This window comes from Nyctibius grandis, chromosome 26 (assembly GCF_013368605.1).
Source record: "Nyctibius grandis isolate bNycGra1 chromosome 26, bNycGra1.pri, whole genome shotgun sequence".
Lineage (NCBI taxonomy): Eukaryota > Metazoa > Chordata > Aves > Nyctibiiformes > Nyctibiidae > Nyctibius > Nyctibius grandis.
Genome location: NC_090683.1, coordinates 975,655 through 991,497, shown reverse-complemented (window position 1 = coordinate 991,497; position 15,843 = coordinate 975,655). Strand labels below are relative to the sequence as shown.

At 53.9% G+C, this 15,843-nt stretch overlaps 1 pseudogene and 1 gene segment (V, D, J or C); one reads left to right on the top strand and one right to left on the bottom strand.

Moving 5' to 3' along the window:
• Positions 1–2,549: 2,549 nt before the first annotated feature.
• Positions 2,550–3,373, bottom strand: LOC137673676 (feather keratin Cos2-3-like; annotated as a pseudogene).
• A 2,138-nt stretch (positions 3,374–5,511) lies between these two features.
• Positions 5,512–14,224, top strand: LOC137673952 (T cell receptor alpha variable 26-2-like). The segment is given in 5 exon segments: positions 5,512–5,563; positions 5,978–6,258; positions 9,510–9,520; positions 10,419–10,483; positions 14,175–14,224. Coding segments are annotated over 5 exon segments (459 nt in total).
• The last annotated feature ends 1,619 nt before the right edge of the window (positions 14,225–15,843 follow it).

Below are 15,843 nucleotides of genomic sequence, written 5' to 3'. Positions count from 1 at the left end.
TTCCTTTATAACCAAATCAGTGACAAATGGGTTCAGTGATAAGGTGGGTGGAAAATTGTCTGGACTACCAGGCTCAGACAGTTGTGATCTGGGCAAAGCCCAGATGTCTGACACTTATTAGTGGGGTCTAGCAGTAGGGATCAGCAGTAGGACCAACACTGTTTAATGTTTTCACGAATGCCATGAGCAGTGGGAAGTGAGGAACTGCCAGCAAGTCTGTGGATAACACCCAGCGAGGGGAACGGGCTGTAAGTGTCGGACATGGCTTATGTTCAGAGGACCTGGACAGGCTGATTGGAACCTCATGAAGGTCAAAAAGAGCAAGGGCAAGGTTTTGCATGCGATGGAGCAACCAGCCCATGCAGTCATGCAGGCTGCAGGCTGGCTGCCTAGGAAGCAGATGCACAGAAAAGTGTGTGTGGCTTTAGGAGACACCCAGCTGAACATGGGACCAGAGTGTGAACCAATGGCATCCTGAGCTGTGTTAGTCAAAGTGTTGCCAGCAGGTCTGGGAAAGTGACCCTGTCCCTCTGGCCCATTATGAGAACACTTGTGGAGTACTGTGTTCAGGTTGGGGCTCTCTGGTCCAAGAAGAACGTCAACATACTGAAGTGTGTTCAAAAAAGGCCACCAAGACTATTAGGCGGCTGTCAAACATGACATGCGAGGAGAGTCTGAGAGAACTGGGCCTGCCCATCTTGGAGAAGAGATGTCCCAGGGGAGAGCTTCTTGCTTTCTACAACTACTTAATCAAAGGAGACAGAGAAGATGGACAGGGACGCTGGTCCAGCTGAGAGGGAGTCGCTTCTTGGAGTAGAGGCGATGGAAGGCAGCTGAGACATGGAGGAATCTGATGAAGCAATAGGCTAACAGAAATAAGGAGAGCTGGAATGGGTTTCCCAGGGAGCTTGTGCAATCTCCATTGTGGGAGGTGTTCAAGGCTGGACTGAGTGTGATCTTGAGCAACGTGATCTAATGGGATCTGTTGTGAGTGGGGGTTAATGCTCAGAACCCTTTGCCACCACACAACTTTTGTTTGCAAACAAGAGGTCCAGTGGGGCAGCTTCCCTAGTTGACTCATTCACCAGCTGTGTCAGGAAGTTGTCTTCCACACACTCTAGGAACTTCTGAGACTGTTTCCTCTCTGCTGTATTGTATTTCCAGCAGACATCTGGTAACTTGAAGTCCCCCACGAGAACAAGGGTTACTGATCACGAGACTCCTCCCAGCTGCTTATAGAATATTTCATCTACCTCTTCATCCTGGTTGAGTGGTCTATAGCAGACTCCCACCATGATATCTGCCTTGTTGGCCTTCCCTCTGATCCTCACCCATAAACACTCAAGCCTATCGTCACCATCCTCAAGCTCTAGACTGTCAAACACACCCTAAAAATGAGAAGGTGGTGAAAGAGTCTCAGGTTCCCTTGCTTTCTCCATGGGTTATGTGGTTATTTGGCCCAGTGCCTCTGGTGAGGGGGCAGGCAATGCAGGAGGTTGGGTCTCTTTATGCAATGGTTCCTTGTTGCTCCTCTTTACTTTCTGGATTTTCCTGCAGCACATTGCTGCTTCAGGCTTTCCTGTGGGCCTGACTCTTACAGTACCTGCTCTGCAATATGTCCCTCAGAGGTCAGAGTTCAAAGTAAGATGAAAACCATAAATAACATGCCATTTGGCAGTGTTCCTTCCTGGAATTACATGATTACAACAATTTTGGAAAATACTCAGACCTACTCTGTGAACCCTCCAGTTGCTGCATGGCCGTGTGCTGGGATGTGGAGGACCTGCTCTCCCCAGAGCACTCTGCCTGTCCTTGGAGCCCTCCTCATGCCCTACCTCATGGACTTCCCCCAGCCCTGCCTCATTTCTTCTGCAGTGGGACCAGGCAGTACAACTCTATCCAGAGCACAATGGGGGAGCAGACCACCAGGCAGAGGTGGGCAACAGGCCCTGCCAGGAGAAGAGCCGGCTTTGGGGAAAGCTGATTCATGCCTGGGGGAAGGCCAGGCATGACAGAGCAGCTATGGGGGCTTGGGCACTGGCTGCTGTCCTTGTGGCTCCCTGTCTGGTGGGAGGTGGGGGTGTGTGAGAGACATGAGGGTCCCAGTATGTGGGCTGGCCGGCCTGAGTTCTACATCAACCTGTGAGTCACCTTAGCCCTGCACATCTGTGTAACCACCGGGCTGTGCAGGGAACTGTTTGGGGGGTGGAAGGTGGAGAGATGAGCTGCCCTTGCTATCCTTGTCTTTGGATGCAGGCCATGCTCTCTCATCCTGGAGATACGTAGGAGAATGAGGAGGAAAAGGTGATGAAAAGTCCACTTGTTCCCTCACCTTGCCCCCTGCCACCCAAGGCAATGCCTTTCTTCCTTGACAACTCAAAACAATGTCTACCAAGACAAGGATTATGTGGAGGCAGAGGCTGGGATGCAGAAAACTTTAATGACTCTGAGGTGGGAAATGAGTTCACCTGTAGGGGAGGCAGCCAAGGCTGGGAGAGCAGCACCAGGTGGGTTCCTGGGGATCGTTGTCCGGGCTGTCACCAGTGGCTTTAGCAGGGGGGGCACCTTCTGCCACAGTAGCGGCTGGAAATGCAGGAGAGGTCACAGCACCCAGAGTTGATGGGCACTCCATCACAGCTGAGGATGCTGCCAACAGCAGCAGAGGTGGAAGATCCCACAATGGTGTTCTGTGGGAAGGAGCTGAGGATGGGGCCAGGGAGGGCCACCACCACAGGGGAGGGCTGGATGATGACGGTGGAGTTCTGGCACTGCCTGACACAGGGCTCGTTGCAGCTGTTGGCCAGCGGGGTCGGGCCGCAGGGCTGGCATGGCAGGCACTGGTCGTAGCAGGACATGTCTCTGAGCTGCAGGTGCACCTGGGAGAGAGGGTTGGGAGGAATCAGAGCACAGGGATATGTGAAGAGTAGCCCACCACAAGTCTGTCACCCTGCCATGAGTTTTTCAAAGGCACTTTCTGAGCCAGGAGGTAGAGAGTGGGCAGGGAGGCAAAAGGGTTTCTAGGCTTCATCCTGACACAGTACTGCAAAGTGTTGCCAGGCCCAAGGAGGCTGCTGTCTAGCTCTTAGAAGAAAAGCCCCCTCAGCCATTTCCAGACACTTCCTGAGTCAGACCTTCACCCTTCTTCCCCCTCTCAAGCAGCACCAAGACCCAGCACAGGATGGAGGAGCACACATCTGCATGACCAGGAAAAGGATGTGAGGAAAGGTCTTCAGACTCACCTGGTTCTCAAGGAGAAGGCAGTGAGAGAAGTGGATGAGAGAACGAGGATTTGAGCTGGCTTTTATGGTGGCCCTGACCTGCCCCAGGCCCAGACGTAGCTTCTGCAGAAGTGACAATTTTCTAAGGTGCTCATGATGAACGGAAAACATCTCAGGTAATGACACGGGCTGGGTGGTTGTTTCCCTGATGCCTCCTTTTCATTTCCTGGCTTATTCCATACCCATTCCCTCACTGAGGCTTCTTCTTAGTGCTGGGATTGAGAGGCCCCAGGATTTGTGGTGCAGGAATGAGTCAGTGCCTGTAGAAGACTCATCTCAAGTGCCTGATGGGTGTAGTGTAGGCAAGGGATGTTGGCCTGGGGCACATTGGTGGGTTTTCCTGTGGCCACGTTGACAGGAAGGGGCCCTACAATTCTTGGCTGGCCACGCAAGTGCTTCCTTGCGTGAGGACATGCCATGTCTTTCTCTCCCTCTCCCTCCCAACAGGGTCGCTCCAACGATCACTGGTAGGGGGCAGGTGGGCTGCACTGCTGGGTTTCAGAGACTCTTAATCTTTTACCTATGAAACTGAGCAGCCTTCCCCAAGCTTTGGATATTGAGGGCTGCAAATGTTATTTCCCTCATTTTCTAAACTGTTCAAAATCAAAATTATGTGGGTCGTCTCCTACCACCGGCATATTATGGGTCGGACAGCATGATGCCTGAAGAGAAAAATCCCTTCTTGACATGGCACACAGATAATCAGGGGAATCATAGAATCATAGAATCATAGAATGTTAGGGGTTGGAAGGGACCTCTGGAGATCATCAAGTCCAACCCCCCTGCCAGAGCAGGACCAATCTAGGGCAGGTTACACAGGAACGCATCCAGACGGTCTTGAAAGTCTCCAGAGAAGGAGACTCCACAACCTCTGTGGGGAGCCTGTTCCAGTGCTCTTTAACCCATAGAGTAAAGAAGTTCTTCCTCATGTTGAGGTTGAACTTTCTGTGCTCTAGCTTGCATCCATTGCCCCTTGTCCTATTGCAGGGCACAAGTGAAAAGAGGTTGTGCCTTTCCTCTTGACACCCAGCCTTCATACATTTATACACATTAATCAGATCCCTTCTCAGGCTTCTCTGCTCCAGACTCAAAAGCCCCAGGTCTCTCAACCTTTCCTCATAAGGCAGGTGTTCCAGTCCCTTAATCATCCTCATAGCCTTCGATTGGACTCTCTCCAATAGACCTCTGTCCCTCTTGAACTCGGGGGGGGATTCTAAACCCCAGAATTGAACGCAATACTCCAGGTGAGGTCTCACCAGGGTAGAGTAGAGGGGGAGGAGGACCTCCCTCGATCTGCTGGATACACTCTTCTTAATGCACCCAAGGATGCCATTGGCCTTCTTGGCCACAAGGGAACATTGCTGTCCCATAGATAACTTGTTGTCCACCAGGACTCCAAGGTCCTTCTCCACAGAAGGCTTTTGCCTTGCCAAACCCCTCAGTTGCCATTGCCTACAGGATGGAAAAGAGATGTGTCAGGGGAGACCTTCTTGCTTTCTGCAACTACTTAATCAGAGGAGACAGAAGATGGATGTACAATCTGGTCCAGCTGACAGGGAGTCACTTCTTGGAGTAGAGGCAATGGAAGGCAGCTGAGACATGGAGGAATCTGATGAAGCAATAGGCTAACAGGAATAAGGAGGGCTGGAATGGGTTTCCCAGGGAGCTTGTGCAATCTCCATTGTGGGAGGTGTTCAAGGCTGGACTGAATGTGATCTTGAGCAACCTGATCTAATGGGATCTGTTCTGAGTGGGGGTTAATGCTCACACCCCTGTGCCACCACACAACTTTATGGCATTATGCTCTGAGTGCAGAGGCAGCTGAAGGGAGGCTCTCAGCCTCCTCACTCCCACCCACTGCAAATCCCTGGCTGCTGTTTGCAGCCCCTGAGCTGGGACACAGCTCTGGGAAGATGCTCCATCTCGTGGCTCAAGGCCCTGCAGCTGTCCCAGGCTGCAGCGGGCACTGTGCAGGCTTCTTCTGGCTGGGGAGTCCTTGCTGGAGGCCGGGGAGAGTCCAGGTGCCAGGAGACAACCTTGTGCCCGTGCAGAGCCACCGGGCAGTGTGAGGCCGGGCGAGAGCCCGAGCGGCGGCGGCGCAGGGCTGAGCCCCGGGGCGGAGCTGTCGGGATGCGGCGGAGAGGAGCGGAGGCGGCGGAGAGGAGGCGGCGCGGGCGGAGCAGAGAGCCGGGGCTGGCGGGGGGCAGCGAGGCGCGGGCGGCGGAGCGGCGGGATGCGGCGGTGCCGGGGCGCAGGGCTGGCGGGGCTGGCCGCGGTGCTGCTGGGTGCGCGGGGCTGGCGGGGGTGCGTGGGGGCTGGCACGGGGGCTGCGTGCCTCTGGCCCTGCTGCTCCTTCTCGAAATTCATTCCACCTCTGTCCTCCCTTCTGCAGGCATCCCTTCTACCCTCAGTGCCGTCATTCCCTCCCAGCTTGCCTGTCTCACTCTGTTACTCCATTTCTTTATCCATCCATCCATCCATTCCTCCTAGACAATCTCTTTCCCCCCTCCCGTCTCTTCTTCTTCATTTCCAAACATCCCTCATACATTCTTCTCTCCAACCAACCACTCTCAGAGAAATTGCCTCTCCGTATTTGTCCTCAGAACATGTCCCCATCATCTGTGAACTGTCTTCTTCCCTCTCCTGCTGCAAGACATTTTCTGCTGAAGCAAAGTGATTCTTCTTTGTCTTCTCGGCAGTGGCTGCGGGCAGAGCCCAGGTGCAGCAGGAACCGTCGGCAGAGACCACCGAGGGCACCGGCATCACCATCAACTGCTCACACCCCAACCTAAATTCCTACGACTACATCCACTGGTACCGTCAGCTCCCGGGCCGAGGACCCGCATTCATCGCACTGGCTCTTAAAGGGTCCAAAGAGGTGGCGGAGCCGTCGGGGCGGCTGTCGGTGGCGGCAGACCGCCGCTCCAGCGCCCTGTGGCTCGGCCGGCCCCGGCGCGGGGACGCGGCGGTGTATTACTGCGCCCTGGGAGACACGGGGAGAGGAGCCGGGGCTGCGGCCGGGCACGAACCGCCGCGGGCGGGGCCGGGCGTGTGTGTCGGCGGCGGGGGCACAGCGCCGGCCGGGCCCGCCAGGGGGCGCTGCCGCTCCGCCCGCCGGGGCCGCCTCGCCCCGCCCGGCCCCGCCCGGCCCCGCGCCCCGGGCCGCTTCCCCCGCTCCACCGGCACCGGCCCCGCCGAGGCCCCGCAGCCCCCGCACCCCGCAGCCCCGGGAGCTCCCCCGACGCGGAGCCGGAGCCGCCCACCGGCCACAAACCTTCTCCCGCCGCTCAGCCCCGCTCCCCCCCGCGCTTCCCCCGGGACGCAGACAGAAATCCCCGCGACACGGGCCACAGCGGGACAGGAATGGCGAGCGGAGCGGTGTCGGTGTCCGGCGGTGCCCGGCAAGGAGCGGTTGCAGCCGCCGGCCCCGCGGGCTCCCGGCGAGGAGCAGCGCCTTTGTGCTGTGCCCGGGGAGGCGGGCAGCAGAGATCCTCCTGCCCACGGGCAGCCGGGCAGCCCTCGCTCCTGCCGCAGGGACCCGCCGCTGCTCACATGCAACACCCGGCGCCTCTTCTCGGGCTTCTGACTTTCCCCACCAGGACAGCCCAGGAACCCTGAGCAGGTGCTTTCCTCTGCCCTGTACACACAGGGAGTCGGTGCTGAGTTGCTAAGGCAAAACTTGACTTCGAAAAGCACAGCCAGAAGGGGTTTCACATGTTGTTGTTTTGTAAAAGCACAGATATACAATTTAAAACTGCATCCTCCAGCTACAGGCTTTCAGGGAGCTTTCACAATGTTGTTGCTAGTCTTACAAAGTCATTTCATGGAGTCAGGAGTTCAAGCTCCACACCGACAGGAGAAGGGGAAGTCAGGGTCACAGGCACCTTCCAGCGCTCCCCGCAGTGGCTCAGTGTTGAGACCACGAGATTGTTTGACAGGATTCAGAACCTTTAGAGTTGAGGCCCAGGAGACAGGGGAAAAGCCTGGACAGGGCTCACTGACCACAGCCTCAAGGGATGCCAGGTTCCGACTTGATGAGTGAGTTAGAAACAGATTTGCTGAGTTGCCCTCAGGGGCTGGAGGTCTGAGGTGAGTGAGAGCTGTCAGGAAGCCTCTGGGAAGAGACTCCAGTCTCCATCCAGTCTATGGGGAACCTTGTGTGGCTCGAGTAGCTGACACAGCTGTCCAAAGCCCATGGTCAGAGGCTCCTGAGGCACAGGGTGAAGGATCAGCCCTGCTCCCTGTCCCAGCAGGACTTCATAACTGCGTTTCCAGCGACCTACTGGCAGGTGGACAAACAAGGCAGAGCAACAGGCACGGCCAGGCCAGCACACAGATCAGTCACATGTTCACATGGGATTGGGTGCTCTCATTCCTGCCTTCATCTGTCTTCCCATGCTTGCTCCAGGGTAAACTGCCTGGATCCTTCCCTTTCCTTGTCTCTGCTCCTTCTCTAAACATCCCATGTCTTGTACAATCCCAAAATGCTTTTGCACTACATGCCATAATGATACACTTATATTCAGAAACACCGCTGAGTTTATAAGGTGCTCCTCTCTTCTCACCCTTCTGGTGGGTGTTATTCCCAGACAAGGGGCTGCATGAGGACACCTGAAGGGATGGGGATAGGGTGTTGGCAAAGAGGATTGTGCGTCCTCCTGTCAGAGAGAAGCAGTGTGTCTGACTCTGGGTGGGATGTTTACCGCAAGTGCTGTTCCCAGAGACATTTGAGAAGGGAGAGAAAACTGCTGTGGGGAGAGGGAGCCAGATGCCTGCCTCTAGCTGTTCCTGGTTCTACCTCTTTTCAGACACTTCCAAGGGACAAGGAGCACATGAGTGCCTGCAACGGGGCCTGTCCCCATCCTGAGTGAGGATGGAGGCTCTCTTCCCTGGCTGGGCACTGGATGGCAGGAGAATTCACCATGAACACTCGTCCCTTGGTGGGCACTTGTTGGCATTGCTGGGATCTCCAGGAGGAGCAAGGAGCTTTAATTGCTCTCTCCACAAAGTCTCCTCGTGGCAGAGGTGTGGAGTCCCAAGGATGAGAAGATTCATTTCTTTTTTCCCTCCCATCAGCTATTTACACACATCATAAGATCCCCCCTCCCAAGCCTTCTCCTCCCCAGGCAGAACACTGCCAGCCCTCTCAGGCTGTCCTCATAGGAAAGATGCTCCAGTCCCCTCACCATTTTGCTGGGCTCACTCCAATATCTTTCTTGTCCTGGGGAGCCCAGAACTGGACCCAGCACTTTGGAGGTGACCTCATCAGCATAGAGTAGAGAGGAAGGATCAGGTCCCTTTTCCAGCTGGCAACGCTCTCCCTGCTACAGCCCAGGATGCTCTTGGCCTTCCTTGCCATGAGGGTGCATTGCCACAGCAGACTCAGGAACACCTCTGACCTGCTGAAACTGAGTGGGACACAGCAGTGAGTATTCAGGAGAAGCATCACAGCTGCTTGTTCAGCTAACTTTGCCCTCAGCATTCACCAATGACCACTGTCAAAGAAGAGGTGTCTTGGTAGGAGATATGACTGCTCCTGTGGTTTAACCTCCTTGCCAAAAAAAAATTGCAGAGGGAAAACATCCTCCTAACCCTGCATCTGGGGATCAGTGAAAGCCTCAACATGTGAAGAAGACTCATCAGCCAGATGCTGGACAAGATTCTGTGTTCAACCCCTTGAGCTGTCCCCTTGCTTTTCATGTCTCTCCACTAGCTCCGTGGACTCACCAGGTCTTGGCTGGGAGGAGTCCTTGTGTCCCTGTGGGTTCTCTGCCCAACAGAAAACTGCTGAGGACTGCATATCTGGGATGTGCATTTCTGGAATCTAGTTTGTCCCTCTGTTCATGTCTCTTGTTATGCTTTGGAAAGCAGGGCGCTGCCCCTGGAGAGCATCCATGAAGGAAGCTGTCAAAAGCAGCCGTGGTGGCATGGTGAGAATGGTTTGGATTTGAAGTGACCTTAAACATCACGTAGTTCCAACCCCCCTGCCATCAGCAGGGACAGCTTCCACTAGACCAAGTTGCTCAAGGCTCCATCCAACCTGGCCTTAAACACTTCCAGGGAGGGAGCATCCACAACTTCTCTGGGCAACCTGTTCCAGTGTCTCACCACCCTCACAGGAAATATTTTCTTCCTAATATATAATCTGAACCTACTTTTAGTTTCAAACTGTTACCCCTCATCATACCACTACAGGCCCTTGTAAGAAGTCCGTTTCCAGCTTTCTTGTAGGCCCCCTTCAGGTACTGGAAGGCTGCTATAAGGTCTCCCCAGAGCCTTCTCTTCTCCAGGCTGAGCAAGCCCAGCTCTCTCAGTCTTTCTTCATAGGAGAGGTTCTGCATCCCTCTGATCATCTTCGTGGCCTCCTCTGGACTCGCTCCAACAGCTCCGTGTCCTTCTTCTGTTGGGGGCCCCAGCTGCAGGGGGGGTCTCACGAGAGCAGAGTAGAGGGTCAGAATCCCCTCCCTCCACCTACTGGTCACGCTTCTTTGGATGCAGCCCAGGAGATACGGTTGGCTTTCTGGGCTGAAAGCCACATTACCGACTCATGTTCAGCTTCTCATCAACCATCTCTTGATTTCTACTGTTCAGCAAAAGGACATTTAGATGACAGCACAGTTCTTCAGTCCTAGATCAATACAAGTACGTGCTCATGGCAACATTGCCAAGTTTGCCACGTGGAATATACAGCTCAGCACAGCACAGGTTTGTGCCTCCTCAGGTCAGGTTAATGTTACCTCTGCCATGACTGGTGCATGGGATCACTCTGGAGTTAGTGTGGAAAGGGTGTGGGAGTAGGAGTCCCCCACCTGCAGCACCCCCACCCCTTCACATGCCCTTTCAACTCTGGGGTGCAGGGCTACCCTAGCCCCACTGCTGCCAGTGCAGTGCTCCAATGGGTGCCCCATGAGCTCCCAGAGCCCCAGGCCCCCTCATTGTGGAAACGCTCCCCATTGGCTGGGGGAGCCACAGGTGTTGCTGCTGGAGGAGGGAGAAACCCAGAAGGAGCATTTCACACACAGGAAGAACAGATCATTTCTCTTCTCTGCTTCTTCCTTTGCTCCCCCCACAGAGTTGTTTCTGGCAGCTCTGTTATCTTGCAGCTGGGAGGCCGTTTTCTGACTCTCACTCAACAAACAGACAGGCTGGTCTCGACATGCACCTGGGATATCTCATCCTCACTGCTTTCCTGGGGCAACTGCTGGGTAAGTCCTGGCATTCTGTAAACACATACTACTACTTCTCCCAAGGAAACCCTTGCCAAACTTATCAGGCTCATGCAGAGAACTACTCTTACAGGAAATCTCCGGAAATATCAGCTCACACTTTAATTTTGCACCAGTTCTCTCAAGATGCTCTTGCTTTTGGAAATGGAAAGAGAAGAGAGATGAGTCAGACCCTTTCTCCTGCTTTCCTCTCTCCTTCAATCCATCTCTCTCTGCCTCTCTCTTCTCATCCACCTGCTGTCACCACAGCAGTTCTCAGCTGTCTCTGCACTCCAACATTTCTCCCTTCCAATGCAAATTAGCAGATCTTGTCAGAGCTGCCCCAGGGACTATAAAGCTCTCATCCCACTCCCATTAATAGGGTGTCCCATTCTGCCTCCTGGCTGGCGCATACCTGCCTCGGTTTCCAGTTTTCTCCTGGTTGTTGACACAGCCAGGGATCCCCCTTTCTACCCTTCAGCTCAGCATTACAGAATCACAGAATTACAGAATGGTTACAGTTGGAAGGGACATCTGGAGATCACCTCCATGGACGCCACAACATGCTGGCAGGGTGCTGGTCCCAGCACACAAAGGTCAGGCATGACAGGCTGTTCCCTGGTTGTCTGTGCTGTTGGAGAAGGAGCAGGGAGGAGGAGCAGGGACACAGCACAGTTCTCCTCAGGGTCCATGCTGGGCTGAGAGCTCTGAGCTTCTGCCAAACCTACTCTCCACCTGGCTGTCCCTAGGGCTCAAGATTTTCCTGCAGGACAAGGGACAGGGAGCCTTCTCTACCTGGGTTTTGCATCCACTTCTGCTTTGCTTCCCAGAGCCCTTCCCTGCCAAGCTGCTGACCTTCACTTTCTTCCAGGCACCATGGGGCAAACCACCGTCACCCAGCAAGAAGGACAAGTCACAGTGAAGCAGAGAGGCACCTTCCAAACAACCTGCACATACCAGACCTCTAACTTTTATGGCTTGCTCTGGTACGAGCAGAAGAAAGGCCAAGCCCCACAGCTTCTCTCATATCAGGCAGTAGCTGGCCCCAAGCACAGCGGCCGTCTCACCACCTTGCTGAACACCACAGGGAAATACAGCCTGCTGCAGCTGGAGGAAGTCGAGGTCTCTGACAGTGCCTTGTACCTCTGTGCTGTGCAAGACACCGTGGTGCAGGGAGCTTCCTTGGCTGTGCAGCAAGGCAGGGGAGGGAGGGGATGTGTCTGTACAAGGCTGAGCTTGGGGAAGGGGCCCTCAGCCCCTCAGCTCTCCCCTGGCAGCGCTGCTTCCCCTGTGCACCCAGGGATCTGCAGGCCAAGATCCTCTTTCTGACAAGGGCCAGTGTCCATGTCTGTGCAGACGGCTGACCCTGACCCTAGGGCAGAGCCTGCTGGGAACCAGGATGCCAGGGGCTTGCTCTCAGCCCCTCAGACTCAGTGTTAGGACATTCCTGCAAGCCATTGACTGATTAGGTACCTCAAGCACCTGCCACCCCCTCCCAGAGGCCCCTAGAGCACATTCTGACAGAGATTTGTGGCCTTGTTTGCTCTCTTCAATAAGTAAAGAATTCAACTGGATTTGAGTCAAGCCATCAGGTTATCTCGAGATGTTCCACCAGTCTAAGTGCAAAGTCTGTGCCCGAGGGGCAGAGCAAACCACACAGAACAGCCCTGACTGCCAAAGGCCCAAGAGCTCTCCATGTTTGTAACCAATAAGCAAAGAAGCCAACTTATAAATGGAGCCTTGCAAGCCCCTGGGTTCCTTGCAGTTTCCTTAGGGGCGATAGAGGGGTCTGTGATCATCTGCAGCTCACATACAGGGAGTAGTATCGTGGTGACGAGCTCCCACAGCAGCAGGGGACTGTGCGCCTCGGACAAGCCAGACTAGCAGCAGGATGCTGTAGGGGAAATTTTATGTTACTCCTTGAGGCGAATTAAACACGTTTGTGCTTAAATAATTAAAATATAATTAATGAACAATGCACTGGGCAGAATCCTATTGCCATGAGTGTTTCTACAAGGGATTTGCAAAGATGCATCACAAGCAGATTCCTTATACGCACTTGCATTAGCACCAGTCCTGTGAGTGGTTGCATGGGGCACCTTTCCCTGGCCATGGATCCATCCCTCAATCCAGCTCTCCTGCCCAAAGATACCTCCTGAGCAGTCCCATTCCAGGATGGCTGCAAGACAATGCTGGGGCTGTTTCTTATCTCATCACCAAGGGAAACTTTAATCCCTTACAGAGAATCCTTCTGTCTCTGGCATCCCTGCTTCCAGCCACTTTAACCCCTTGTGAAATTAGGCCTTCTTGCCCTCCACGACAGATCATTCCTTGGTCACAAATTACCATTGCTGAGCAGTTAATATTTGAATTTCCCCTTCTCTGCAAATGCTGACGCTGGGCATGAGAAATGAGGCTGTGCTCATGAAGCTTCCTCCCTCTCACAATCTGGATTCTGTGTGGTGTTTTGGTCTCCTCAGGCTTGAGGAAACTCTCCTATCCGTGATGTCATGTTTCCAGTTCATTCCAGACATCAGTTTATGCAGACAGGGTCTTAACTCTTCTCATAGCCCACTACATGAAGGTGCAATCTTCTTATTGTCAGTGATGTAAACATGCAGGGAAAGCTCTGCTGTCTGCTAAAGTACAAGCTGCACATACGTGAGCCACTGCATTTACATATTAGCGATTTGTTCATCTTGACCAGTTAAGAACAGGAGGCACATCCATCCTCCCCAACAGCAACTGGGTTTGTCTTGTTTCAAGACAGAGACACCTTAAAACTTGTCCCATTATGTAACTTCCCTCTTAAACTTCAACCGTGGCAGCTGATGTAAAGAGCTGCTGTACCTTTTCCTTCTCCTACCTGCATGACTAATGATAAAACAAATGCATGCAAAGAAAAGCTCGACCAGGCAGCTCCCTGCATGGGGCATCCATGGGCCCTCTTCCCCCTGTGCTCTCTGGGGCCACAGCCCCAGCCTCATATCAGCAGGTGTCTCATCCACCTCACCGGCAGAAACAGAGAATGCACGGCAATCTCCCTGGTGGTCTTTGTGATCTCCTTCAGGGAGACCTGGGGGTCTGGAACCAGCCTTCGCAGCTCCTATGCAAGAAGCAGTGCCACAGCAGAGGATTGCGTGTCTGCTACCTGTCCAGCTTCCTGCAGGCTGCAGATGCTGAGGTCTGCACACAGAAATGAGATTAAACATGTCTGTTTAATGAATGAAGTTGCTCCCAGGTTTATTTGCAGGTAAATGCATTGTCTTCAAAAGCCAACACCCCCACCCTCCCCCAAATAGCAGCTGAGAGGAAAAGGAGATTTCATATCAGCGTATCAGAGTTTCATTTCACATGTCTGTGTTGAACTACTTGCCTCCCCTCTCAGCAGTTTTTCCTCCCTCCCCTCTTGGGCTTTGCTTGTGAGGAGTTTGGAGATGTGCAGGGTCACATGGTTGGTGGAGTCTTTGCTGCCAAACCAACCCTTGAGCAAGGCCTTGGGCTGAGACATTTCAGTGGGCCCAACACTTTCTTGCAGCAATTCAGTAGTCCCCTTCCAGAGAGGGAGGACCCTCTCCAACACCTCTGTGGGTAAAAACAGTAATTTGGAAAGCTTCTGGCCACCCCTGGGACACAGAGGCAGCAGTCCCAGCCTCTCTTCCAGCTATGCCTCTCTCCTGCTTCCCTCTAGCCTCTGCATTTGTGGAAATTGTGCTGGCCTTCAAGGGCGTCTTCTGCTGAGGTGCCTCCAGTACAGCCCCATACAGACTGGGAGGAACATCCATCCACAAGAGCTGTGGGGCTGATGAGGTTGCCAGCTTCCCACGGGCCTACAGCTGTGGTGTAGGTTACTCACTCGAGGACACCACTGATGAGGCTCCCCAACCACAGGAAATGCTCAAGAGAGCATTTCTAGGGAGAGACAAAGCAAGGCAGGCCACTGGCTCTGGAGCAGCCTTCCTCAGCTTCTAGGATCAGTGCTGGAAAGGGGCCCATGGCACAGTGTCCCACCCTCCCCTTCCTCTGGGAAAGGGGAAGGGTCCCCTTTTACCTCCACTCTGATCATTCTAGACCAACAGCTTGCTCAGTGAGCGCATGAGACAATGTCCACAGAGGGAAGGACAACACAAAGAAACAGACTGGGAGAGGGAAAGGAGAGAGCAGAAGGAGGCAGAGGCAGATGTGGGCCATGCTTTCAGGCTATTCCCTTCTGGTCCTACTTTACAAGGAGAGCCTGTGATGCTCAATCTCTCTGAAAAAAGAATGTCCAGGAGCTCCATCCTCCCTCCATGGTTTACTTCTGGGTTCCTGGAGGCACTTGTCTGGGCTGTCACCAGTGGCTTTATCAGGGGAGGTACCTTCTGCCACAGTAGTGGCTGGAAGTGCCAGAGAGGCCACAGCACCCCGAGGTGATGGGCACTCCATCAGAGCTGAGGATGCTGCCAACAGCAGTGGAGGCAGAGGATTGCACAATGGTGTTCTGCAGGAAGGAGCTGAGGATGGGGCCAGGCAGGGTCACCACCACTGCAGGGGGTTTAATGGCACTGGTTGTAGCAGGACATGTCTCAATGTTGGAGGTGCAACTGGGGGAGAAGCAGAGTATGGGGATGGGTGAGGAAGCAGCCTTGCACCCCACAACAAAGAAGACAAGCTACCTTCTGGGTGGCCAGGGGAGGCTGTGCAGAGAGACACTAGGTCTTCTTCCACTTGGACCCAAGGGCTCTTAAAAGAGCAGTGATGCCTAGAGACGTTTCTGCCAAATCTGTAGCGCAGAAGCCACCTCAGCCAATCCCTTACATCTCTCTAAGCCAAACACTCTTCCCATTTCAATGTCCCATAAGAAGGAGCTCCAAGCCCAACAGTACAGCAGAGTGGATATCAGCTGAGATGGCCATTGAGGCAAGACCTCATCCTGGAGCAGGAGGAGAAGAGCAAGTGAGGAGTTATCCTTGCTTTCATCAGAGTTCTGCACTTGCCAAAGTCTACAGGCACCCTTTGTGGAGGTAATATTCTTCTGACACGCTCAACCCTTAATCAAAATGTCCCAGCTAATGACGTAGGCTGTGTTTTGATTTTCCTCAGTGCTACCTTTTCATTTTAACCTTTTTAGTGTGCCCATTCATTAATGGAGTGCTGGGATGATGAGCCCAAGGATTTCCAGGACTGAAATGCACCAGTGCAGGCAGCAGATGCAGACCAAAAGCCAGAGGGTCCTTGTGCAGGCAGTTAATGTAAGGCTGTGGCACTCTGGTGGAGTGTTTTGTGTCCCTGTTTGCAGGGAGGGGCTTGGCTTCTTGCAGTCCTGCAGTCCTCAGCCCCACACCCCCAGGTTCCCATCCATGCAGATATCACACCCTTCT